The 25,881-nt window shown below is 27.5% G+C and overlaps 6 protein-coding genes across 10 annotated transcripts; 3 read left to right on the top strand and 3 right to left on the bottom strand.

Moving 5' to 3' along the window:
• Positions 1-2,298: 2,298 nt before the first annotated feature.
• On the bottom strand, positions 2,299-5,348 carry LOC132940408 (beta-1,4-mannosyltransferase egh). Its single transcript, XM_061008004.1, has 4 exons — positions 4,930-5,348; positions 4,376-4,756; positions 3,873-4,303; positions 2,299-3,723 (listed from the first exon to the last, which is right to left on the bottom strand). Exons 2-4 carry the CDS (start codon positions 4,752-4,754, stop codon positions 3,151-3,153), a joined length of 1,383 nt encoding a protein of 460 aa, XP_060863987.1. The 5' UTR covers positions 4,755-4,756; positions 4,930-5,348; the 3' UTR covers positions 2,299-3,150.
• A 234-nt stretch (positions 5,349-5,582) lies between these two features.
• Positions 5,583-7,987, top strand: LOC132940410 (small ribosomal subunit protein uS2m). The gene is made up of 4 exons (XM_061008008.1): positions 5,583-5,917; positions 6,602-6,721; positions 6,789-7,017; positions 7,490-7,987. Exons 1-4 carry the CDS (start codon positions 5,899-5,901, stop codon positions 7,914-7,916), a joined length of 795 nt encoding a protein of 264 aa, XP_060863991.1. The 5' UTR covers positions 5,583-5,898; the 3' UTR covers positions 7,917-7,987.
• LOC132940409 (dehydrogenase/reductase SDR family member 7) lies at positions 7,914-12,067 on the bottom strand. Of its 3 annotated transcripts, none has more exons than XM_061008007.1 (8): positions 11,836-12,067; positions 11,306-11,444; positions 10,458-10,607; positions 10,275-10,387; positions 9,677-9,916; positions 8,751-8,870; positions 8,524-8,690; positions 7,914-8,090 (listed from the first exon to the last, which is right to left on the bottom strand). In XM_061008007.1, exons 2-8 carry the CDS (start codon positions 11,427-11,429, stop codon positions 8,036-8,038), a joined length of 969 nt encoding a protein of 322 aa, XP_060863990.1. In that variant the 5' UTR covers positions 11,430-11,444; positions 11,836-12,067; the 3' UTR covers positions 7,914-8,035. The 3 variants fall into 3 exon arrangements, with proteins under 3 accessions (XP_060863990.1, XP_060863989.1, XP_060863988.1); XM_061008006.1 differs by having other exon boundaries at positions 11,306-11,484; XM_061008005.1 differs by having other exon boundaries at positions 11,526-12,066.
• Positions 12,068-17,101: 5,034 nt separating this feature from the next.
• Positions 17,102-19,397, top strand: LOC132940473 (uridine-cytidine kinase). The gene is made up of 7 exons (XM_061008106.1): positions 17,102-17,349; positions 17,453-17,612; positions 17,744-17,840; positions 18,399-18,544; positions 18,607-18,704; positions 18,782-18,830; positions 19,148-19,397. Exons 1-7 carry the CDS (start codon positions 17,269-17,271, stop codon positions 19,273-19,275), a joined length of 759 nt encoding a protein of 252 aa, XP_060864089.1. The 5' UTR covers positions 17,102-17,268; the 3' UTR covers positions 19,276-19,397.
• Positions 19,034-22,281, bottom strand: LOC132940474 (ubiquitin-like protein 5). 3 transcript variants are annotated; one of them, XM_061008109.1, is made up of 3 exons: positions 22,006-22,201; positions 21,161-21,371; positions 19,034-19,508 (listed from the first exon to the last, which is right to left on the bottom strand). In XM_061008109.1, exons 2-3 carry the CDS (start codon positions 21,336-21,338, stop codon positions 19,465-19,467), a joined length of 222 nt encoding a protein of 73 aa, XP_060864092.1. In that variant the 5' UTR covers positions 21,339-21,371; positions 22,006-22,201; the 3' UTR covers positions 19,034-19,464. The 3 variants fall into 3 exon arrangements, with proteins under 3 accessions (XP_060864092.1, XP_060864091.1, XP_060864090.1); XM_061008108.1 differs by having other exon boundaries at positions 19,382-19,508; positions 22,135-22,281; XM_061008107.1 differs by having other exon boundaries at positions 19,382-19,508; positions 22,035-22,199.
• Positions 22,282-22,498: 217 nt separating this feature from the next.
• Positions 22,499-24,029, top strand: LOC132940472 (surfeit locus protein 4 homolog). The gene is made up of 6 exons (XM_061008105.1): positions 22,499-22,734; positions 22,816-23,079; positions 23,257-23,389; positions 23,450-23,547; positions 23,620-23,799; positions 23,868-24,029. Exons 1-6 carry the CDS (start codon positions 22,681-22,683, stop codon positions 23,952-23,954), a joined length of 816 nt encoding a protein of 271 aa, XP_060864088.1. The 5' UTR covers positions 22,499-22,680; the 3' UTR covers positions 23,955-24,029.
• Positions 24,030-25,881: the final 1,852 nt, after the last annotated feature.

A 25,881-nucleotide genomic window follows, 5' to 3' on the forward strand; every position in this document is an offset into this window, starting at 1 on the left:
ATGTACTGTTTTTTAAATTTCATATTGTGTATATTATATCATGTAATCAATAATCATATTATAGGCACTAACAAATAATAAAGACAATGTATTGTGTAATCAATACCTAATATATTAAATTGAATGAATGAGATTAATACAATTATTGATTACTTAACAAAATTAGTAATATTAATTTTATCTTAAAAAATATATTTATTAGCTGATTACTAATACAAATATTTGACCATTTATAATTTAATTGAAATTTTTGTAAAAATTTAATTTGATCATTATTCTTATTCATAACCATGCATTTATATTTTGATATGTATTATTCGTCTTACTACATGTTCATTATTCACATAACACAATTTTTGCAAAATGTCATTGAATATAAAATTATTGAAACCCTAAATTAAATTTATATTTTTTAATTAATTAATAATAAATTTTATGCATTGCCTAATACCACTTTAAAATGACAAGATAGTAAATAATACAAATTTAGCATTTAAATATGTAATAAAAATATATTTGATCACCATTTTTAATTTAGGGTTGCCATATTTTATTTCACTTAAGCTGGAACAAACTCTTTTGTTCAATTTTTATGGGAAAAATGTTACCACGCCAGTTTTTTTTAACATTCTATTTTTTCGAAACTGAAATACAAAACACTATAGTTGGCACTCTTTGACATATCTATAATTTTTACCTTACATATTATGAGGTAAAAATTATAGAGAAGTATATAAAAAAATTATGAAAATATATTATTTCTTTAATGAGAAAAACATGATGAATTGAATTCGTCACCAAGCCGGAATAGTAATAATAGTATATTGTGTGGCAAGGGCGGGAAGTGAGCTATTTCAGTCGCCCAAGACTGAAATTGCCTTTCCGCACGAGCCACACATACTATTTTTTGTTACGCCTCTGCATTCATCGATAACGGCAAAGGTATTGCAGGGATCTATGTAACAACTAGATTATAATTTATAATTATACGACAATATATTTCACGAAAGAAACGATTTGGTTTTATTTATTTTAAGCGTCACGCATGGAGGTTATATATAAAGTGATTATGAGATGTAACCAAAAGTTCATGATTTGTAAGGAACCGACGACCGTGGTATACATTTCAGTGACTGTTGTGCAGGGTGTACGCACGTCGCGCGTGAAATGTGCGCGCAACACTTTTGGGGATTTCCACTTTACCGGCCCGGCACTTCTTGGGATTTCCACTTTACTGCCCGGCACTAATAGGGATTCCCATAAATTATTGAAGTTTAATAGTTTAAAAATAAGTTTAATTCCGATACAATTTGCCATCCCAAAACATTTCATCAGGACACCAGACAATAAATTAAAAACTCACTGCAAAACTGGGATGTATGGCAACCCAAAATTCTTTATATTATACAATTCCGCCAGAATTAATAATTAAATAAATAAAAAACTTAAATACTCTCAATATGATTGTATACCTAGAATAAAATTTATCATAACATTTTTGTACATAATTTGTAGATGATTGAATGTCAATGTAAATATTTTTTTATAATCTAAAGAAAATATTTACATTATTATACAAAAACACCATTTTAGTTAATTTATTTGTTATATATTAATGAAAAAAATAGTTTATTTGAATATACATGTACAGATAATACTTTAAATAAATTGTAATGGTGCATATAAGAAAACTTAATATGTAATAAAAGCTTTTATGAAATTATGATTATACTATTTTATACCTGAATGGCTAAATGTAAACAAAAATGATATGGAGGCTCACTCTTTGTGTTCGTATGAAATATCAAATTATTAAGTATTAAGTTATTCAGATCACAATGTTAATCTACAAAATACTACATAATGCTTAAATACAGATGTTGGTACAAATCTACCATAGTAAAACATGTAAATAATAACATTTTTGTTTGTACAATTAATATCTATTTAATTTTTAATATAAAGTAAAGAAAGTACTATTGCTAAATTTAAATTTAGTTTTAAATACAACAACAATAACAACCCGCCTACAATACCCATAAACAATATGAAAAAAATAATTAAACAATAAGTAGATAATATTTATATAAATTATTAACTACAATTAGTTGAAGCTCATTGAACTATCATATACCATCATTTTTTTTTTTTTTAATATTTCTATAACATTATTTTATAAGTATACCTACACAACTTATAATTTAGTATTTATATATTTACATAAATTATATATGTATATTATTTAAAATAGTAATTGTAGGTAAAAAAAAAAAAAATTAAAATTACAAAATCAACAAAAGTTTAGTAGAAAACTATAATTTATTTCATAAACAATTTCACTGAGATTAATATGACTAGCATACCAAAAATGTTGCATCAAATGTAAGAGATTTGTTCATATTAAGTAGTATCGATTTACTCAAACTAATTCACAACTACATTTCCAAAGGAATTTAAGGATATAAGTATTGCCAATAAAAAAAATAAAAGATAGTGATGGGTGTTAAAATACAATCTTGCTCTTTATAAGTGTCAAATTTTATCGTAGTAATCAATCTATTTTGTAGGTGTGGTTACTAGATTGTGTGCATTTGTTCCTTAAAATTAACTAGGTATATAAACATAAACAATATACTCATAACTTAAAACAGTTAAAACTCTTAACATAAAACTAGGTTATGACTAGTTTTGCCAAACTTTATCAAGGGTACAATCAGAGATCTTGGCCTTCGCAAAAAAAAAAAAAATACAATGGCATCCATAGGCTTAATAAAAACTTATTAATTATTTATTTGTATTTTTTAATAAAAAAAAAATTAGCGTTAAATTATTTAAAATGTATTCATGAGATTTTTAACATATTTTATAATTAAGGATTTTCAAAACCACAATCCGAATAGCAGATCTTCAAATGTAAAATAACCATTACTTATTTTGATAAATAGTTTGAACTCATTTTTTTAAATAAGATTTGAGCATTTATAATAGTCGTGTTGAGTATTCAAAATTTCAAAAATTATAATAAACCACAGAGTTGTCAATGATGCATACATGTATGTATTATCCATCTGCTTTATTTTTTAATGGCAAGATAGTCTTTCCCTCCCAAAAATCAGATCCAATGCAAATTAATACATTACAGACAGTTATTTACACAGTGACAAGTGGTTTGATTTCTTTATGTACAACATAAAATTTGTACTTGTTGCCAAAAAGCCCCCATATAACTGCAACATTTTCAATTATTACGTTAAAAGGTATAGTACACAGTGCTCCTATTATGCATAATGTAAATTTTAGGACACCAAAACGATATAATGAAAAAGATTTCACTACACCAAATATGTACATATATATATTGACACCAGCTATAAATGCACAAACAAAATCCATGATTGCAGGACATGGAATTGGAAAGTATCTAGCTAACACTAAATTGGAAGTAGACAGCGGCAATGTCACCCATGAATAACATGATAAAGCTAACCAAATTTTTGTTTTTGAAGGAATGGCCGCTGAATGGACTACTAATAGAATACCTTGAAGCCAACGTTTACGTTGTTGGATAAAATCCCATAGTGAAAATGGTGATTTTTCCCACATTTCTCCTTCCACAAAATTGAATGTATAGCCTTCTTTAGCAGCTCGCATGGCAAAAAAACAATCTTCTGCAATTGATCCATCCAAGCCATTATCAAATGAAATATGACGCTCTGCACCCAACTAAAATTTAAAGTATTTATGTTATTTTTGTCTAACAGTTGAGCAATTTAAATTCAGTATCAAACTCTATTGATAAAATAAATAAATACATATAAACAAACTATGATAATTTGTTTATTTAAGTAATACATTCAAACTCGTATAATTACTTGGGTGACAACATATGATCCTTTCCAACTAAGAAGTGGCTTATGAAACATTGAAAGTTGAATTCGAAGTTTACCCATATCATCAGCTACTCTGAAACTATCTGCTAAGGTTGTGAACCAATTTACTACTTCTTCATTAGCATATGTTATTAGACCCTGGCCAAACTGATGTTTACCATCCAAGACAAAATTTAATACACCTCTAATTGAATTCTCTGTCAATAGGGTTTCTTCATCTAAATGTACAACCCAATCACAATCTGCCAAAATATTTACATTGTCTTCCAAACAAAATTGAAGGGCTCGTGATTTGAAAAGTGCACCAGTCTTTGTCTTATATGATTTTGGAACAACCACTTCCCTTATACGCCTATGCACAGGAAGTCCAATACTTTTATCTGTCACTACTTCAATAATGAAATTTTCCAATCCTAAAATTTAAAATATAAAACAAATTAGTGTGTGCATTAAATAATAAAATAAAAGCTATATTTAAATTTTACCAGTTTCCAAACATCGAGCCATATTACGGGCAACATTTGCTTTGACTAACTGAGGATAATCTCCTCTTGTGACTATACGTATGCATATAAATGGAGCCAACAAAGGTGATCCTTTTAGAACGACTTTGTCTTGAAAAGCATTATACAGTGTAAGACCGCCAAAATTCAATAGTACTTGTGGTAATGGTAAGAAGGTCAAACATCGTAGTAGATACAACATAAAGCACCAAATAAAACCATAGCGTTCCCATGGATTAAAATTATAAGTATTTTGAACATCTGCTGATAGTTTAACACCTCCCGACCAGATTTCAAATATTGATATTACAAACACCAATAAGGTACAATGAAGAAAATGTTTGGTCCAACTGCTTAACATAGCTGTAAAATTGATAATAACAATAATCACATTCAACTACATTTTATGTCTTCACTATGACTAATATAAAATAATACATGTGTATATGAGGTAGTAATATATTATAATATAATCAGCCTTGAATGAATAATTGTAAAAAAAAAAACAATTATTATTATTAATAGGTATAGCTTACCTATACTTATCTATGAAAGATAATATCTCAAAAACTAAGCTATTCGATGTAACCCGATTCTTCAGAAATGTAGCAAACGTCTGTTGAAATTCAAGTAAGTAGTTCCTGTGTCGAGATTTTGTTAATCACAGCACAACTAACAATTTGACTATTATAGACATAATGATAAATGAGCTACACAATATCGGTTTAATTAAATACATAAAACTTCACTATATTATAATAAATACTAAACACTAAACATATCTTAAAGGCGAAATGGTATTACTAAAGTATAATTACAAATTACCCACTATGATTTACAAAAAAAAAAAAAAAAAATTAGGTATAATAATTATTACATTTATTTATTGTTAGTATCAACTACTAATGCAACTCCTATAAAAAAAAATAGGTGTAAAAGAAAATAATTGTATTTGATTATTTGGTGAATTCCGCCCATGAACTAATACCAACATTACGGTAACCGTCGTACGACGAACTTCACAACTGTCCGATTGATATCAGAATTCAGGCATTCAGCCACGGTTGGTTATTCAGGAATTTATTCAGGCCGTGGTCGTCACCCTTATCAGTGTTAACAGACAGGCTGATTTTTTTTTAAATAACTTAATTTGAATTTTAAAGGTGCAATTTGTAGTTTAAAAATAAATGGTATGGTCCGATTAGTAAAAATATTATGTTGATGTGTCCAAAAGACAATTATTAATAATTAACTGAATAAAATCATCGCAATGAGATATTATTGACCCTAGACCATGGTTACTAGATGTTTTTAACCTTTAAATTATTATTAATTTAATTTATAATCACGTTCTTCACAACTGATAAGAACATAAAATTAAAAATTGTCAAAATTGATCTATCACAATTTTAAATTTTATATTTTAATGGTTTATAGCTAATCGGTATTCTTGTTATAAATTATAATTTGAATAACAATTCACAATTGCCAGTTAATTTAATAATATGGCTACACATTATTGTAGTGAGTATTCGAGTTATTTTATTGTAACTAATAGAAGATTTTGAGCTAATGTGTTTTTGTCAATACAATAATATTATCTTCTTAACTTCACAACTTTTAGATATACACCATATTATATCTTATACAATTTTGAGAATTTTAAAGATATTTTTTTTATAATTTCTTATTTTGTAACTTATTTGGTTAAGTTAGTTTGTAACACACAATACCTTAGAATTGTATATGCTTTATTTTGATTCTCAATGAATTAGATAATGTGAAAATAAATATTAATATAAATTATTAAGACTTCTAAGAATGTACACTTACATCTTGAATTGGTTATAAATTTTTTTTTTTAACTAACAGTTATTAAATTCCTGTAGAAATTTAACTTAACTGATTTATAATAATTAATTTTTCAATTTGATTACATTTTATAAATTATCATTACATATTTAATTCTCATAAACATTGCCATTAGTATTATCAATTTATAACAACTAAAACTTAATTATACAATTATTATGTTCCAGTCCTGAGAAATTATGTTTAACTATCATTACCTATAACACATTTTTCCTTGAAGCTATAAAATGTGGTTTTATATTCTGCTTGTTACAAAATTTTAATTTTATACATTTAAAATCTAAATGAAACTATTTTATTTTTGTTCTACCTTATATAACAACAATTTTTTTTTAGGAAAAATATTTGGTAAAAATCTTACTCACAACTTAAAAACTAGAATTTGTCCATCATATCTATCAACATTACCTAAATCACAACTTGATGTTGCAGAAGATGAACAATCATTACCTGATGGTAAGTTTTCTATTCTAGTTTTACATCTTGAATTAGTTTTATTTAATGTTGGACATTGTTATTTTAGAGTCCAAATTTAAGTTGTCCAACCCGGATGCTTTTGATGTAAAAAGTATGGTTAGAATTAAAAGCCTATTTGAAGCTGGCGTGCATTTTGGTCATACAGAAGGAACATTAGATAATAGAATGAAACAATATTTGTATGGTAACAGATTAGGACATTTAATTATAGATCTAAATCATACTAAAAGACTTCTCCAACAAGCCCTTAATGTAACTGCACATATATCATACAGGTAAATGTACAAATAAACGCTACATGCTTATGTGCCCATATTATGCATTTTACCAATTAATAGTATTTATTAATATGCTTTAAATATTCACAACTACCCCCCTATTGTCCGTATGTTAGGTATGTCAAACCTTTGCAACAAACATATTGATGCTAAATTAAAATTTGTATAAACATAAATAACTCATTTGATGGACCCCCCCCCTCTCTTACATATCAACTTTTTAATTTTCTAGCATTCCACTTGTTCTATCGCTCCTTATGTTGTACCCAAGCATGCTACGAATTATTACTGCAATCATCCACTTGAACGTTTAATGTGCCCTTCCAATAAATCTCAAAACTAGTTCCCAGCTTAATTCATAATCACTGCTACTTAGTTAATCTCGTTGTGAATCTTCTGTCTATATAAATTCTGTACTATTTGGCACTGCTTGTTATTGATAAATTAATGTATTTATTTCTGTTTTTAGAGGTGGAGTAATTTTGTTCTTGTGTCAATCACCCCTCAATTGTCTGACTGTTGAAAATTGTGCAAAAGAATGTGGTGAATTTGCTCATACAAGATATTGGCGCGATGGTATGTTTACAAACTCTTCAAGGATTTTCAAATCTGAAACCAGATTGCCTGATCTGTGCATAGTATTAAATACATTGAGCAGTACATCTAAAAACAATAGTGGACAACATAGTGTTCTCTCTGATGCTGCAAAAATGTTAATACCAACTATTGCTATTGTTGATACAGATGCTAATCCTAATATTGTGACATACCCGATACCAGGCAATGATGATACACCAAGTGCTATAAATCTTTATTGTGATTTATTTAAAAATGTTATTCTTAGGGCTAAAAAAGTTAGAAAAGAAATTTTAGATAAAAATAAAATATCAGTGTAACATAAAAATGTATTTGTATTTAAAGTTGTTGAAAAAAAAATAATATAATGAATAAATATTAGTTTAAGTAATATGCGTTGATATTTTCAAGTTTGAATGTTAACGTTTTTAAATCTAATTCATTGATTGTCTCGCAACTTATTAATGGTTTTGTAGCCGTAGAGTTCATAAAATCTGTAAAATAAGTAAAAATCTGTTAAGATACATTTTGAACACCATACACCGAATATTAAATAACGAATTGAACAAAGTTTGATTCATATAGAGTTGGTGCATTTAACGGGCAACAAAGTGCACGGAATCAGCTAGTATATTATAATTTGGTAAAAGAAATATGATGATGGATAGAACCAATAAAACTAATAATAACAGATTACTGTAAAATCAATGTATTCCTCTATATGTTTAGAATTAGATCAACTATTACACACAATCTAAAAATGCATAATTGTAACAATTGTTTATTGATCTTGAAACGTTGTTTGTTATTTTAAGGCTTGTTTAGTTTAAAACAATTTAACTATAATATAGGTACCAAAAAAATTATGCTAGCATTTTATATCAATAAAGTAAAGTTACAGCAAAAAGAAAATTAATTATTTCTTACTTGTATGATATTACAGGGTAATATATTGTAAAATATACAATTAGAATAAATGGAAACTTTGCCATCCATGATTCTTTTAATTTATTTGCTATTGCCACACATGACAAATGTGCACATCTCTCAGTACTCATTCTGTTGTCTGTTGGCGAATGGGTCAATCCATATTTCTGTAAATTATTTAACAATATTATAGACTAATCACAAACTTAAAGTTTTATCTATATTACTTCTCCTGGTTGACCTGTGAAGCTTTCTTTAAGAAAATTGCTGAAAACGGGACCCGGGCATAAGAGAGTAATATGAATATTAGTATGCAATTTTTCTAGACGTAAAGCTCCAAGATAGCCCTTTAAACAAACAAATATTTTTATTATATTTATTATGATATACTTATATAAAATTTTAAGATGTAAATATAATAACATCAACAAAATCAATGTAAATTAATAGTTTTTAAAACAATTTAGTGTGTTAATTGTACTTTTTACTTCCTAATTTCTACGTAAAGCCTGCTTTACCTACTCAACCTTACCTGCAACACTTTTTTGTTGGATATTGTGTTAATAAATGTCTATATAAAAGAAAAACAACTATTTAGTTATGTCCAAGTAAATTAATTATTAAGAATTTAAAATAAATAAACCTTGTTAAGGCACTTTAAAGGGGATTTTTTATTTTGAGATATCTTCAATAGTAATCAAGGTTAAAACAATTTTTTTATAACCAACTACACGCTGTATTTCAATGTTTCTTATAAAATGTTGATATAATATCTAACAATAATATTTAATGGTCTTTCTGCTTTCACCTTACCTCCTAAATGGTAAAACTTATTGGGCTGAAAATAAATATAGAATATAGAATAGGATACAACTTTTAATTATTATTGATTAATAAGTTTCAGAATAGTTATTATAATTGAAATAATTAATATAATTGCTAGTTTATTTAGAATAAATACATTTTGTATTTAAGTGTTTCCGTGTCAACAATAATAAATTATTATCTAAATTATGTATGTCTTCATTTTAAATTATTTTATGGTCAAAACTATCATAAATGATAAAATTTATAACCTAATGATTAGATTCAGGCATACAGCAGCTGTCAGCAACTAAAAAATATTACTGTTTACAAATAGTTATTTACTTACATGAAGTGCATGTTTAGTTGCATCATAGGTTGCAGAAAATGGAGCCGGTATAATTCCTGCAATACTAGAAGTAGCCACTAATTGACCACGTCCGACTTGATTAAAATATCTTACTGCAATTCTTGATAGATTTATAACAGGAAATACATTTAAATCAAATAATTCTTGATCGACTCCAAGTTCAATATCTTCCCACACAGCTCGTTGTGAACGACCCGCATTGTTTACAAGGATATCAAGCTATATACAATTATACAAATAGTTAAGATTATTGTGTTATTATACTTATATCTTAATACTCCCAGAACATGTACTATATAATAAAATAAAAATATTACATAACCTACATAAAATAATTGGTTATTTCATCAAACAAAAAGGTAAAAAGAATAATTACTTTCATAAACCTTCCTAACATAACTCTAAACACAACTATAATATTATGAGATGTATTAAAAAATTGCTGCACTACATTTTAGGTAAAACAACTTTTAAAATATAAATATAAATTCAAAATAATAGTATTAGCTATACATTTTCAAATGTTTATAAATGTAAATGTATTATTAATGATTTAAATTTTAAATATTATTCTTACTTTGCCGAAATGGCTGATGACATTATCAAACAATGAATTGTGTTTAGATATATTGGTGACATCCATTGGTAAAACAAGTATATCATTAGCAGTTAGTTTTCCTTCACTAAGTTCTATGAATTTTACAATACAAAATTTAAAATATAATACAATTTATAACAAATAAAATGTTTTAAAAATTACCAATGCAATGGTTTTTAACTTGATATAGTTTGTCTTTACTTCTAGCAGACAAAACAAGTTTGGCGCCATGTTTAGAAAGGTTCAATGCAATGTGTTCACCAATTCCACTAGATGCACCAGTAATCCAAACTACCTTGTCTTTAAACGAATCTATAGTAAAATTAAAAACAGTTGTTATGTTAGAGTAAAAAACATTGTACAATCATACAATACGCTATATCAGTACCTATTGTTTAAACATGTTTAATATCGAAATGTACATAATATAAATATATGAAAAAATATCCAATTAAGTATGAATAAAAATTAGTTTACAATTTTATTTATTAAGTGGTCGGTGGTTGTATTTTTTCGAAACAACATTGAGATTTGTCATAACGCACCCTTCTATCATCATACATGAACCTTAGAATGCATTCTGGTTAGGTTTTAAGTTACTTTTAACAACACGTAATACAACTTCAAGAGGGTATCTCTATAACCCCTATAACTAAAAATAGGATACTGCACCGCTATTTTAATATATAGGTATATATTATTTTTAAATATAGAAATCAACTAAAATATGAACCTAGTTGAATATATTATTTTGTACACCAAATATGATAAACATACTTTATACCTACCCCTCATAGGCACAATTTAATTAAAAAATAAATTGTAATGACATGTAGGATGAATAGGACAAAGTTTTCATCACAATTTATTATTCAAATAAATTATTATCCAAATAATTTTCAAACGGGTTATTTGCAAAGAAATTTATTTACCTAGGTCCTAGAAAATTATTTAAATAAAAATGTATTCAAATAATATCCTACTGTGTATGTAGTCATGTAGGTACTAACCGAGATTTCTCTTGAATTTGTCATAAAACCAGAGTTCCAGGTCGGAGTCGCTGGTAAAGAACAACACAAAATACACTAGGAACTTTAACACCACAATGAGTCCAATAAAACTCAAGAACCCCATGACGACTCGAGACGACTGCAACAGGTCCGATCGAGAATGATTGGAGAATGAATAACTACATAAAAGGAAAACGACTATACTATAGGCAATACCTACCTCCTACACTTCAAAGACTATCGGTTCATAATATTATATTATTTTAAATCGTTATCGATAAAATATTGTTTGGGAACGAAAGTACAAATATAAAACTCGTAAGTGGTTATATTAAATATGATATTATAGTTAATAAATTGGATATAGAGATGCGTAAGTAGTTTCGATAACATCAATAATTGGTAAAATAATTAGGTAGGTATATTATTGTGTAACGGCTCGCATTATTTTTTAATTTAACGTAGTTAAAAATTGTTAATTAATTACAAATAAAAATGATTGATACAAGCTGATGATATTATTAATTTACATAATATTAGTAAATGGAGGTAGTATACGCAGAAAACAACAATGACCGATAAGGAACCATCCACTGTCCACACTCCACAACTACTGGCAAAGTGACCACTGGGCAGTAGTGACTAGTGAGTAGGTACTGACAAAATATGAGTACCTAATGTCCTAATCACGGTAGAGGTAAACCGCAGTATCGTCTATCAGAATACAAATACTGAAATGCCGTCCGGCGTCCGAATAAAAGTAAAGAGAACCGGTCAGGAATGCGCAGCCAACCTGACGGCTGCCAACGGAATCAAAAAATGATAATAATAATAATGAATTAAAAGTGTAAGAATGCAATTGGCTCGCTCTGTGCGACCGTGCCTCCGTTTGGCCTTCTCAAGCCCCCCGACCATCAATCACCGAGACCAAGTTATTAAACGGTACCAAAAGTAATAATATGGATATTTTTTTATTTGTTGCGAATAGCGGTAGTTTGTAAATGATGGAAATACCGGCACGCCCATCGCATGCCGCGCGCGATCAGTATTAAAATATACTTATTTATAGGTAGACATTTTTGTTATTTCTAAACGATTTAATAAACGTTATATTGGGTATAATATAAAAAACGCAACGACTTGCCCTCAGAAATATTGTCACAATTCAATTTTATAATAGGTATTTTTACTCTAGAACCAAAATTGAGCGAGTTCTACTCAGACTGCGTAAACGTGTTTTGTCCATATCGTACGTGTGTAAGACGGAGATGAAACATAGACATAATTCTTAACTTTCAAACACAATAAAAAAATATTGATCCACGACTAATTAACAAAAAAATAATTACTACTGATGGAATACGGTGTCGTGGTCAACCATTAGGTGAAAAATAAGCAAAATAAATTTCTTTCAAATTAGAGTATTAATTATAATAGTGTAAAAACAAATTAATCATATGTATATGCTTGTTTATAAATGTTATATTATGTGAATCATTATTCTGAATAAATATAAACACTACAATTTTGTGATTTTAGTGGTTTAAACCCTATGAAGTATGAACCTCGTCCCCCCTTGGCCCTTTAGCACGCCGATGGAGTATTATAATATAGTGCAGCACAATGCCGCAAAACATACGCACACGGAATAACCATGCTATTATTATTCATACAATTAAGCGGTCTTGTTAAGTATTCAAATTCTTTTATGGTAATGAAAATACTTTTGAAATACTTTTTGACAAGTTTTTTTTAATTTTAAATATTTTCCATATACTTTTTATTTGATTTTTATTCCAGAATACTAAATACTTTTTTACTTTTTATCGTCGTATTGCAACGAACAATATTTTTGTTTCGCATATTACAAATGTAAATTTGGTCATAAAATAATATTTTATATCAATTATACCAAATGCTTCTAAAATATTTTAATATTTCATAAAATACGCAAATGACACTAGGTATACCTAAAATTCATATTTCATATCTACCTGTCGCTGAAGATTATCTTGACAATATAATAGGCTCCTATAGTCATATGCGACATCTGAAATTCTTGAACCAATTAAAAAATGTATTTATTAATAATTTTAAGTAGGTATACATTTGTGATAAACTTAAAAGATTTTAATAGACTAAAAAAAATAGGTACTTGTGAAGTATTTTCAATACTTTTGAAATGTATTTGTATTTATATTCAAATTCATTTGAAATACAGTATTTGAATACGTATTTAAAATATACAAATGACATAAATTATTTAAATACGTATTCTGAATACATTTGAAAAGTATTCTTAACAAGACTGCAATTAAGTTTGGTACCCATATTTAAAATATCTTTATGAATATAGGAATAGCCTGAATATTATTACTAAACTAGTAAACTACCCAATATAAATGTAAATTGCGAGTGTATGTAACATTTATTATTTAAATGAATTCCACTAGTTGAGACCTTGTTTTAATCAGGGTTAATTTATTTAATGCTGACAGTTTGATATGATGAAGATTGAAGCTTGCAGCAAAGACAGTTGCAGAGTAGGTATACAGTATACTTCATGACTCTATGTCTCTATGACTAAAAATCAAAATTTATTTTTTTTTAAAACCATTTATACATAAAAACGTGAAAATGTAGCTAAACCTGGGGGGAGGATTAAAATATATAAAATGTCGGGGGCAATCTGCCCTTCCCGGAGGGTACGCCCAAGGCCACAGGCACAGCCCACCAATTACTAGTCTTATCACAGCACCAGCACAACTATTATAAGTTTGGAGATCACATAAGATGGACGTGTGTGTGACTATTCAATTGCATATTTTTATAATAGGTACCTATATATTACATTGTATTAATTATTATTATACACACACGACACACAACATTATACAACACACACATACGTTTCAGTACAATTATAACAATAATTCCAAATCCCAGTTCAGCAGTTTACCATTATTATCATTACCTATTTTACTGGTATTCAACACAACCTAAAAAGGAGTCCTGAATATTAGAAATCACAAGGAAGAGGTCCTTAGATACACCAAAGCAATGATGGTCTGATAAAGTCTCAAAGGATTTAACGGTACTAGTCACTAGAAGCGGGAAACTATAAGAGGTAGCATTAGATAGAAAGACATGAGAGGAAGATGTGATGCAGTAATGGGATTAAACGCGTCCTCTGAATCTGAAAAAAAAATAATTTTAGGTTATAGGAATAGGCAACTAAAGATACACCAAGTCTATTTTTTCAATCAGGTGCAGAATGGCAAAAGTAGAATAATAAATAATAATAAATTATATTTGCCATTCCTGGGACACATCGTCCTCGTCATTTCATCGTCATTTCTTGTCGGTATCACCCACGATTACATGCGCGTGCGTAAATAAAATACGTCGGCTACGTGGCGGACAGATGCCACCGACGACGAGAAATGACGAGAACGATGTGTCCCAGGAATGCCAAATAATTCAAAAATTAAATGGAGTATGAACTTAGTATTTACTATTAGGAGTGAACGAGCCTTAATCAACGATTTTTTTTTATGTTTATCCCTATCAGACATTTATATTAGGTTTAATAATTTCCAAATTATTGCAAAAGTGAAATATAAAATTGTTTATTTATGATCGTTGTATGGTACTTATAGGTCATAAAATACACATTTTTGGAAAATGTATACAAAATTACAACATATATTAACTTATATTTTAGCAACAAAAGGCAAGAATGAATTATGAATACATTTTAGAATTTTAGATTCTGAGCGTAGCAACGAATGTATTCTTGGTTTTATAATGATATGTGTTTTTTTCTGTCTGTCATCAACTTTTGGGATAATAAAAATACTGTGATTATTGATTTCAGCATCTTTTTTGATAGATAAATGAATCGAGTTGGTAAAGAATACAGATCAAAATTATAAATTCCCCGTAGTTTGCGAAAGCGCTGTACAGTGGTATAAAAGACAATTTTAACTGGCCAAAAATACCATTTTGAAAAATACTTGTTTTTTTTATCAATAATTATATAAAGGGTATACCTTTACAATATTCTGAGGTTCAGTAACGGTGCCAGGTTTTTTCCAGGGTATGGGTCAAAAGGAGGCCAACACATATATTATATTAGAGCTTTGATCTAAAACATAGACTTATAATTATAATTTATATTATATGTCTATGATCGAAAATGAGATTTATTCTATGATAATTGATAACCAATTATTAACTATATTCCCATACAACCATTAAATATAAATTATAATGTAACCATTTCTGCGAACAACACAAAATATAAAACGTAAACAATACCTAAAGGCTACAGTAAAGTTGTGTCTATGTGATTGTATGCATACTAGGCTTCTTCAACGATATTCAATCGATAACTTTTTTTCAGAAATTTAGGTATCGATAATCGTAATATATCGATAATCGATGTACATCAAGAAAACTGATTTTCATGCCAAAGCTCTTGAAAAATATATTTCAAAACAATTAATTGTTAATATAATACCCACTATAAAAAAAATAGTTACTACTTAGTACCCAGTCAATTGAGTATCAAATTTCGAGTATTGGCATTTATGATAGCCATAGAGCCATCAAAATTTCAAGGCAGGCCAAAGAGCTGGCCGTAAATTCACAAGGTGGGTCTGCCTTTGGCGCTGCCACTGATGAAGTTAAATATAGAATTTCAAATTAAATAATTAATATACACTCGACTTATATAGAGCTGTTTGTGTGAAATATTTAAAATATATGAATCCCGAACGTTTTGTCCCTGTCAATTATTAAGATAGAACGTTTGCAGGTCCCCCGGTATTTTAAATCGTTATTTTTTTCTTTATTTAAAATTTCAATTTTTTTTATAAAACGTTAAATGTCTGTAATACATTTACATTATTATTAATGTTTTGATATTCCAGTCACTATTTATTTTAAATTTAAAATGTCAATACCATATTAAAATTATTAACAATAAAATTACGTCTTATTCTTTTTTAAAACTATAAAATGTCAGTATAAGTATTAAATTTAAAATTTAAACTCATTGCTTAATGCCTATACAATATAATTTTCATCTGTAAAATTTAATTTTGTAAATAATGTAAGTAATAAATTATGCGTCTAATGCCCATCTGAGTGGCACCCGCCCACATCTAATACATGGGTTCGACACGACGGCGCCACTGTATGCTCTATTGCTAAATAACCTCTTAATATAATTCTTGGGGGTCAAAAGTCCTATTTTAATAATTGACGGGGACGAATCATCTATGGACTGGTCGAATTACCAAAATATTTTATACATTATTTGATTAATATTTTCAAACTTTCATACATTTGTATATTATTTAATTCTCTATAATAATATATTCTATAATAAAATATTAAGTATAGGTATATCATGTTCATCAATAATTATTTTAGTAGAAGAATCAAAAAACTAACCTTGTGTAATTGTGTAAATACTACGAAATAAAAGAGATATGACTACCTAGATGTGGCTATTAATATGATAAAATGGCTTCCCGAATTCCAGACTATAAGTTTTAAATTTTATTCAATACAAACTAAAATATCATTAATAAATATCATAATATCTGGACATCTGGTGATCAGAGGAGAGCATTCGCTTCGGTGAAAAAAATTAAATAGGACGAAAACTTGGAATTTTGGCCGCGGTTGTGCAGTGCGCATTCAGCATTGTCATAATATTATTTTTGTCTCCATTGTTTGATAACAATTTGAAGCGTAAATGCGTAATATTCGTTTTATCATAATATGATAAGAAGAATATTACAGAAATTACATTTTACTATGTCTAAAGAGTTCAGTGTTTATATTTGTCTGACTGAAAAAATAATTACTTTTACAATTCAATTTTAATTTTTATCAGAGTTTTGTTGTATAGTAGTTTTTTCTTTTTAATATTCTATATTTGAATCGAAGAAATGAATAGTTCCTGTTTAACCAAAACCGAAACCAAGTCGCCGTTTTTAATTGGAGTGGCTGGTGGAACTGCATGTGGAAAAGTAAATATCTACTATAAACATTTTGTTTCTCACTTGCTAATCTGCATATTTTGTATTTCAAGATATTATAAATTAATTATCCTTGTATAATGTTATTTCATAGTCCACCGTTTGCAAGAATATTATAGAGAAATTGGGGCAAACCAATTTAGATGAAACAAGAAGACAAGTAGTGTCAATCAGTCAAGACAGCTTTTACAGAGAATTAAATGCTGCGGAAAAAATCAAAGCTTCTAAGGGACAATTCAATTTTGATCACCCTGGTATTGCTAAGATTAATTATTAATATTAATTGTATTTATTTATTTATATACATAGAGTACTGTGAATTGAATATTGTTATATATTATATCATATTATTATTAAAATTTGGATTTTTTTTTAAATTTATTAGATGCATTTGACGAAGTCTTCATGTTTCAAACTTTGACTGATATTCAAGCAGGAAAGACCTGTACAATTCCAGTTTACAACTATAAAACAAATTCTAGGTAAACATTAGATAAACAAATAATTTTAAGACATGAAAATATTATGATATATGTATACTACCTATAACAGATTAAAAAAATAAATAAAATAATTCCTACTTAATATTATTTATTAATTCAGTTTGTCATCAATCAATATTTATACAGTAGACATAATGTTATTTTAATATTATAATTTTTTTTTCAATAGATAGTTGTATACTCACTCCATTCACACTTTTAAGGTTCCTCAGCGGTTGACTTGTGGTGCTTACGGGGTGGCTTTACAACACAGGTACATAGCACAACATGCATCCAGGTAGAGTTGACTATATGGAGGTCACAGGCAGGTATGGCTTGACCGATACTCGAAGAAGAAAACTGGTCGTCGCTGAGGTAACTTGTGAATGGAGTAGAATTTCAATTATTGAAAACATATATTTATTTTAAAATATACTTATTATTTACTTCTTGGTATTTGTGATAAAAATTAAATTTTGTGTATTGCTTTTATACCAGATAATATAAATTATGTATGATACATTCATAGTTAACATATGTTCTTCATTTATATTTTAGGAGTAAGAATGAGAACATAGTCATCTATCCTGCAGATGTTGTGATTGTTGAAGGCATATTAGCGTTTTATTTTCCCGCAATAAGAGATCTATTTCATATGAAATTGTTTGTCGATACAGATTCAGATACTAGATTAGCCAGAAGAGGTAATTAACTAGTTTGTCTAGTATAGTTAGTTATGTATACCATATATCAATATTTTTATTAGTTCCTAGAGATATCAATGAAAGAGGCAGAGATTTAGAACAAGTATTAAATCAATATATGAATTTTGTAAAACCTGCTTTTGAAGAATTTTGTTTACCAGTAACTATAAATTTAATTTTTATTAATAACTACTATAAATGATTTTTGTTATATTAATATTATTCAAAATGTTGCAGACTAAAAAATTTGCGGACATTATCATACCAAGGGGAGCAGAAAATTTTGGTATGCATATTATTCAACAATTGCTATGTTGTTAAAAAAAAACTGTTGTTTAATATTTTATACAATCAGTAGTATAAAAAAAATATTCTAAAAACAGATTTCAATTAAATTAAATTCATAAGTTTACCTCAACATTAAATTAAGTAGGAATCCATAATTTCCAGTTACCAAACTAGTTATTATTTTTAAATTTACCATTCAAATAAAAATATTAAATTTAATGCAGTATACAATATAAATATTTAGAAATTAATAAATTAAACTATTAAAGTAATTAAAAGTTATAATTTATCTCAATTAATTTTGTTTTTTTGCAGTGGCTATTGATTTGATTGTTCAGCATATACGAGATTTATTAAATAGTGAACATTGTACTCAATATGAACTTTCAGAAGGATTAGTAGCAGTACACACAAATAATGTTAATGCATCTAGACTACATTAATCTAACTTAATGTAAAATTATTTATAACAATATTAATCTACATTTATTTTACATTAAAACAACAAAACAAAATGTATGTAACTATGAGTGAATAAAATTATTAACATTATTTTAAAAAGTAATCTTTATTAGTTAAATTGTATTATGTATAAAAGAAAAAAGTGTACAGTCCGTTTTTACTACATATATTCATTGATAGTAAAGTTCTATGTTCATTCCATCATGAATTTCATCTGAAGTAAAAATATTAAGGAAAATTATAATATGACACTACAACACAGTTATATTACATTTGAAGAAGGCCGCATTTTTAATGACAACTTTAATACTACATTCTATATACTACCCTAATTTAAATATTGTAAACACAGACTAATGGCTATGTAGTTGAAGCCTTTATTCCTTATTAAATTAAAATGATAAGTTACATACTTATCAGTTATTAAATATATTCTCATATTATTTATTTATTTGTAAAGCCGTAATGCTGAGTAGAAACTAGTGTTTAAAAAAATAAAACAAATTGGTAATGATTTCAGTGAATGAGTTTTTGTTATAATTTTAAAAGAGACTAAAGTTTATTCAAGACAAGACTATAATAAGAATGTACCCACAAACATTCTGACAAATAATAGAGCACAAATTTTGATAACGTAAAAACAATTTAATAAGAAGAAAAAAATCAAGGGTTTTTATCAGATATTGTGACTACCTGTAAAGGAGCATCACTGCCAATATATGCCATTTGACTTTGCCATGAGTGATGTGGATTTTTGTAGGCACTTGCCATTTGGCAAAATTTTTCCAACTGGCTTGTCAGGCCGAACCTGAAGAGTGTCGGTCCGGATCAAAGAAAGCCAAGTGGTATAGTGTGGACGCGCCTTAACGATTTTCTGGTAAACGTAATTCAAAGCTGGGCACTCACTAGTTAGAAAGTTAAAGTAAGTTTTAATTAATATTAACTTTGTAACTTAACTAGTTGAATTTAATGTGTAAAATTATCTAATCCAACTCATTAAAAGTTTTTTTTCATTTATTCAATTTTTCAATTTTTTATTTTGTTCAACTTTCTATATTCTAATGACTGATATTCTAAGAAATTAAGGTTATTACCTACCTATTGAAACATTTGATATAATTATCAGTTGACAGTTGTTTTGACATTTGATCAACTTTTAACTAATGACGGAGCCAAACAAATGTGCGGTTGGTGGCTCCGCCGACTTAGAAACCTGATATCTTAGGTATTACATTTTAGCTGCCAACCTCAAATTCATTTGGCCCTGACATTGACTAAGTTATACATTTGGTAAATTTCAAAAACTAACTTATATTCTAACTTAATTACTTTTTATATTAAAGTAACTTAACTTTAACTAATTGAAAAAAGTGACTAACTTGCCCAGCTTTGACTAAATTTGACTACAGGCTACCATAGGTGAACATTAGGTTATATTGTTTTAAGACAATTTTGTGATCAACAACACAAAATAATGTAGGCTTAAGTAGGTCTACTCAACAAAACTTAAGGCTCAGAGTATATGCAAAACTCTAATTCACAGTAACACACCTAAATACTTACTTTTAACATTATTTTACATAACATTTCCTGGTAAAATCACAACAATTTTTATTCATATAGTAAATCCAAGATTTTTGAGGTTGAAATGCGAGTTACAGAGAATTTATTTGTTGATACACACAAAGAGACTACCTACTCTATTTCTTCCATCCATCAAAAAGTGGCTTAAAAGTTAGAATCAATTATTTTATAGAATTACACCTAACATTACAAAAATATAATATCTAAAAATCAATGACATATTTAAAACATAAATCAAAAATTATATACATTATTACGTTTATGCCAATATTAAAAGGATACAATCTCCCAATCTAATATGGTCTTTGAAAATTGTGTACCATTTCTTCAAAATTATTTTTTCCCATTTTGTTCCTGTTTGAGCCGCAATTAATTTTTTTAAATCACCGATTGTATCTTCAGGATTGCATTTTACTCTGACTTTCTTTCCCAATCTATCATTACAAGTGATTTCAATCATTTTGAATTATTTTGAAAGATATCAATCTTTAACCTGAAAAATATTAAGATATAAAAATACGTAGATAAGTCAATGAATAATAAATATAGATTAATATATTATACAACAATTTAAAGTTTTTAATTAAAAATATAATTGATATAAAATAATAAAACAAAAGTAATCAATGTTTTTAAAATTAGATTGTATGAGAAAAAATAGTCAAAATATGGTTAAATTGGTTTTGTTTTTAAAAATTAAGAATAAAAACAAGCAAACAATAATGTATCTATCAATCTCAAAGTAGATGGAAACAAAAAAAAGACCAAGACACAATAATAACATATAAACAATAGTGGAAAGAATTCTGGCAATACAAATATAACCAAGTTAAAACAAATGGTGACAGTATAACAGCTAACAATATTACAGCAATTTTTTGATCATCCACCACCACCATAAATAAAAATGATGCAGCTGCGTCAAAACTGACCATATTGCATTACCCCATCTTTAGGTATGTATATTTGATTTGCTAGTCAAGATGAAAACTACTAAGGTATGATATTTGTTATCCTGAGCATGAATAAAATAAATTTAATGGGTACAGAAATATGTATAATGGTGAATTTGAAACGAGAATAATATTGTTGTAACTATAGAGGCAATTTTATTGAAAACCATATACCTGATAGACATTACTTATTGAACTTTTACCTTTCAAATTTGGATGTAAACTAATTTATTCTTAAAATGTAACGATCACAAATTGTAAAAACTATAAACAAAAAGTAAAAATAATTGTTATATAACATACATTAATATTGGAAACTTCTTTTGTATGAAGGAGTCAGGAATGTCCAAAATCCAAATGTCAAATTAGAAATTACCAATTATCGTGATATTAATTTTATAACTGATAACAATAAATATGTTGATAAGTAAGATGTTATATTCAAAATCAAAATATTTTCTGCTTATAAATAATTATTTTTTTGAAATTACCAATCGAAGTAAATATGAGTTTATTATAAATAGGTAGAACGGAATTAATTATAATTTGAGTTGCACCATTATTGCATTTATGCTTCGTTAGAATATTTACAATTAAAAATGACATAATGACAAATGTGCAAAAATGAATGACGTCGATAACTAAAACGTTACTATCATCCGATCGATCACATCATCAACATGAACATTTTTCAAAAAACAAATATTAAAAAACAATTTTACATATTTCATTGGACTGTAGACCTACTTTCATGTTATTTGTAATAATAAATTATGTGTATGTTAGTATAATATTTTAATATTAGATAATTTATTGTAGTTTGTTTGTTTTCTACTTTTGTGTACTATTATGGCATTCATACCCAAAAACTATATTGACAAAGCAGAAGATATTTCAGAACTGGTAATTACTAACAATAAATACATTATAATATTATATTGTGTAATTAAATATTAAAATTGAAAAATTACATAATTTTCATAGGTTGTTAAGAATTGTAACGCATACTTACCAACAGCTTCTCGGTTATGTTTGATATCAACATTTATAGAAGATGGCCTACGAATGTATTTTCAGTGGTCAGAACAGAGCAGATACATGGACATGTCTTGGAATTGTGGAATGTTTTTAGCTACAGTTTTTGTTCTTATTAATTTAGTTGGACAGTTGGGTGGATGTATACTTATCTTACTACAAAAACACGTTCGAATAGCTTGTGGAATATTATTCTTTATAGTTGTATTGCAAGTAAGCCAGCATTGCTTAACATATAGTTTTATAATTTTTATTCCGACTTGATATGCTTATTGATAGTACTTAAATATGAATTAAGATTATTATACTCTTTTATCCTTAACTAATAATGCAATTAACTTTTCATATGAATCAAATGCATTAAGAAATGTATTTTATTATTATGTCTAGACGGTAGCATACAGCATTTTATGGGATTTCCATTTTTTGCTGAGAAATTTTGCATTAATTGGAGCATTATTATTAGTTCTTGCTGATAGTGAAGTAGAGTCAAAGTCTCTGCTGGCTGGTATTCCATCATTGGGTAACTTACAATTTTATTGAAATACAGGACTAACATCTAATTTGTTTATTTTTTTTTAAGGAGAAAACAAACAAAAAAATTATATGCAACTGACGGGAAGATGCTTGATTGCATTTATGTTCATTACATTATTAAAATATGAATTATCATTTTTCCAGGTTTTTATTTTAAGATACCATATTATTGTTTGCATATTATACCTTTAATTAACACATAAACTTTTTGTGTAGCTGGTTCAAGACGTTTTAGGAACTATTATGATGGTATTAGTTTTCATTGGTTACAAAACTAAACTTAGTGCTTTAGTGCTTGTTTTGTTTTTAACAAGTTTAAATTTCTATTATAATGCTTGGTGGACAATACCTGAAACAAAACCTCTCCGAGATTTTCTAAAATATGACTTCTTCCAAGTAATTATATTAATATATTAAAAATTTTTTTTTTTTTTGTGCTTCACTAAATTTGTTTCAATGTTTAGACACTTTCGGTGATTGGAGGCTTATTAATGATTGTACTCAGAGGACCTGGCGGAGTCTCAATGGATGAACATAAAAAAAATTGGTAATCTCTATTCTAAAACAAATGTTTAATATAATGATGTTATTTTTCAAAAACAAATATATAAAATTTGATTATTTAATATGTTTACTAGATATTTATATAACTTAATGTCCACTTCATATCATATATCATAAATTAGTTTTAGTATATTATCATTATTAGAGTGACAAAACCTAATACTTATAATAGTACAAACAATTAAGTATTCAGTATGCACTATAATAGCATTTGCATTTTTTAATATCATAATTTTTCTGAATAATTGCTTAATTAACACTTTAGTCCAGAGTTCGGCATTAAGCCCAAATCCGGCCCGCAGAGGGGATCATCAAAAATGTTATTTTTAATGCTGGTTTTCCGCAGACAAATAGATATTTGAACTATTTTTATGATGTATTTGGATGTATTTTGGCTCCACAAACATGTGTGAAACTTCGTTCTCCAAAATTATGTTTTTAAAGAATAAATATTGTTCAAGATTAACTGAACTCCACCTTAAAAACACTGCACATTAGTTATTTCCGAGAGTATCAAATTTTAAAAAACTTGCTAATATTATATTGTATTAAATAATTTACTTTAAACAGCTTAAACTGTATTTTTAACACAAAAATAAATACATTAAATATCAATTAATATTTAAATTTTTCTGGGCCGACCCCTGCTTTAGTGGGTTAGTAGGTTAGAGTAATATCTACAACTTTTGGTTTATAACTTTTTAAGAGGATATCTCACCGCATTTTTGGTTTGTTGTAAGTGTTTTTTAGAACTTTAATCTTGAAGTGCGTTATAAGTTTGTAAAATATTAAAAACAATTTCCAACAAACCACAGAATATGTTATTTCTTTCAAGTTTAATAATAGGTAGATTTCCTCTTATATTAAAACTAACGAGGCTAAATAAGAATTTCTACATGTAAATTGTCTATGTTACACACTCAAAGTTAAGACAAACCATACAGGTGAGACATCCTTTTAATAGCCTATGACAAAATTTATCCATTTTTAGTACTTAACTATATTTTTTGGTTGTGAAAAATCATTTAACTAATTATTTTTATTCATAGCTAAAATTTTAATTTTCAAAAAACTTATTTTTTCAATATTAAAATATGCTGAGTAATATGATTATAATTTATAATTTATCAGTGTACTCATGAAGGTTGACATTGTTAAGACTATTTGCGTTGATGTGTAATATTTTTGAAGTGGCCTGTAATAATTACAAAAACGCGTAGGTATGCACTAACAACTTACATAATATGTGTTATATGTTTTGAGGTCAGGTTATTATTAATTATCACTTAATTGATGATACATAATGTATATATCTCTAGTTTTTACTTACATTTGCTATTTAATTATTTGTAACTTATTAAAACAACAAAAATTGACAGAATAGGTCAAAGTTTGAAAGATTATAAATTATTTTTTGTCACGCCTGCACCGAAAGTTTAGTTTTTGATTAGGTTGAAGTGTTGGAAAGCGATGTTTTTCCGTTCAGCTGGTGGTAAAGTGGGAATCTCCAAAAGTACCAGGCGGTAAAGCGGGAATCCCCAAAAGTACCAGGTGGTAAAGTGGAAATTCCCAAAAGTTCCGGGCGGTAAAGTGGAAATCCCCAAAAGTACCGCGTGGTAAAGTGGAATTCCCCAAAAGTACCGGGCAGTAAAATGGAAATCCCCAAGAGTACTGAGCTCAGATATCACGGGTATTCTTTGAACAAACATCTAATACTAAAATCTATACTCGGTCCTCATAAGACATAAACTTTTGGTTACATCTTATATTCATATTATAACCTCCATGCATGACACTTAAAATAAATAAAACCAAATTGTTTCTTTCATGAAATATTGTTTTTGTAGAATAGTTTGGTTGTTGCATAGATCCTAGCCTGAGTTACTTTTGCCATGATGACGCGATCAATGAACG

The sequence above is a fragment of the Metopolophium dirhodum genome, chromosome 3 (assembly GCF_019925205.1).
Source record: "Metopolophium dirhodum isolate CAU chromosome 3, ASM1992520v1, whole genome shotgun sequence".
In the NCBI taxonomy this organism is placed as follows: Eukaryota; Metazoa; Arthropoda; class Insecta; order Hemiptera; family Aphididae; genus Metopolophium; species Metopolophium dirhodum.

Bases quoted from the DNA above. Each gene is read 5' to 3' on its own strand.
- LOC132940408 (XM_061008004.1), bottom strand. From the start codon at position 4,754: ATGTTAAGCAGTTGGACCAAACATTTTCTTCATTGTACCTTATTGGTG. The intron at 4,304-4,375 runs GTAAAATTTAAA...TTTAAATTTTAG, and splicing joins GGCTCGATGTTTGGAAACTG to GATTGGAAAATTTCATTATT. The intron at 3,724-3,872 runs GTAATTATACGA...TTTAAATTTTAG, and splicing joins GATCATATGTTGTCACCCAA to TTGGGTGCAGAGCGTCATAT.
- LOC132940410 (XM_061008008.1), top strand. The intron at 6,722-6,788 runs GTAAGTTTTCTA...TTGTTATTTTAG, and splicing joins TGAACAATCATTACCTGATG to AGTCCAAATTTAAGTTGTCC. The intron at 7,018-7,489 runs GTAAATGTACAA...TTCTGTTTTTAG, and splicing joins ACTGCACATATATCATACAG to AGGTGGAGTAATTTTGTTCT.
- LOC132940409 (XM_061008007.1), bottom strand. From the start codon at position 11,429: ATGGGGTTCTTGAGTTTTATTGGACTCATTGTGGTGTTAAAGTTCCTA. The intron at 10,388-10,457 runs GTAATTTTTAAA...TAAAATTCATAG, and splicing joins AGTTAAAAACCATTGCATTG to AACTTAGTGAAGGAAAACTA. The intron at 8,691-8,750 runs GTAATATAGATA...AATAATTTACAG, and splicing joins TCACAGGTCAACCAGGAGAA to AAATATGGATTGACCCATTC.
- LOC132940473 (XM_061008106.1), top strand. From the start codon at position 17,269: ATGAATAGTTCCTGTTTAACCAAAACCGAAACCAAGTCGCCGTTTTTA. The intron at 18,705-18,781 runs GTAACTATAAAT...AAAATGTTGCAG, and splicing joins TTGAAGAATTTTGTTTACCA to ACTAAAAAATTTGCGGACAT. The intron at 18,831-19,147 runs GTATGCATATTA...GTTTTTTTGCAG, and splicing joins AAGGGGAGCAGAAAATTTTG to TGGCTATTGATTTGATTGTT.
- LOC132940474 (XM_061008109.1), bottom strand. From the start codon at position 21,338: ATGATTGAAATCACTTGTAATGATAGATTGGGAAAGAAAGTCAGAGTA. The intron at 19,509-21,160 runs GTATCCTTTTAA...TTTTTACTTCAG, and splicing joins CCATATTAGATTGGGAGATT to ATGAAATTCATGATGGAATG.
- LOC132940472 (XM_061008105.1), top strand. From the start codon at position 22,681: ATGGCATTCATACCCAAAAACTATATTGACAAAGCAGAAGATATTTCA. The intron at 22,735-22,815 runs GTAATTACTAAC...TAATTTTCATAG, and splicing joins CAGAAGATATTTCAGAACTG to GTTGTTAAGAATTGTAACGC. The intron at 23,080-23,256 runs GTAAGCCAGCAT...TATTATGTCTAG, and splicing joins TCTTTATAGTTGTATTGCAA to ACGGTAGCATACAGCATTTT.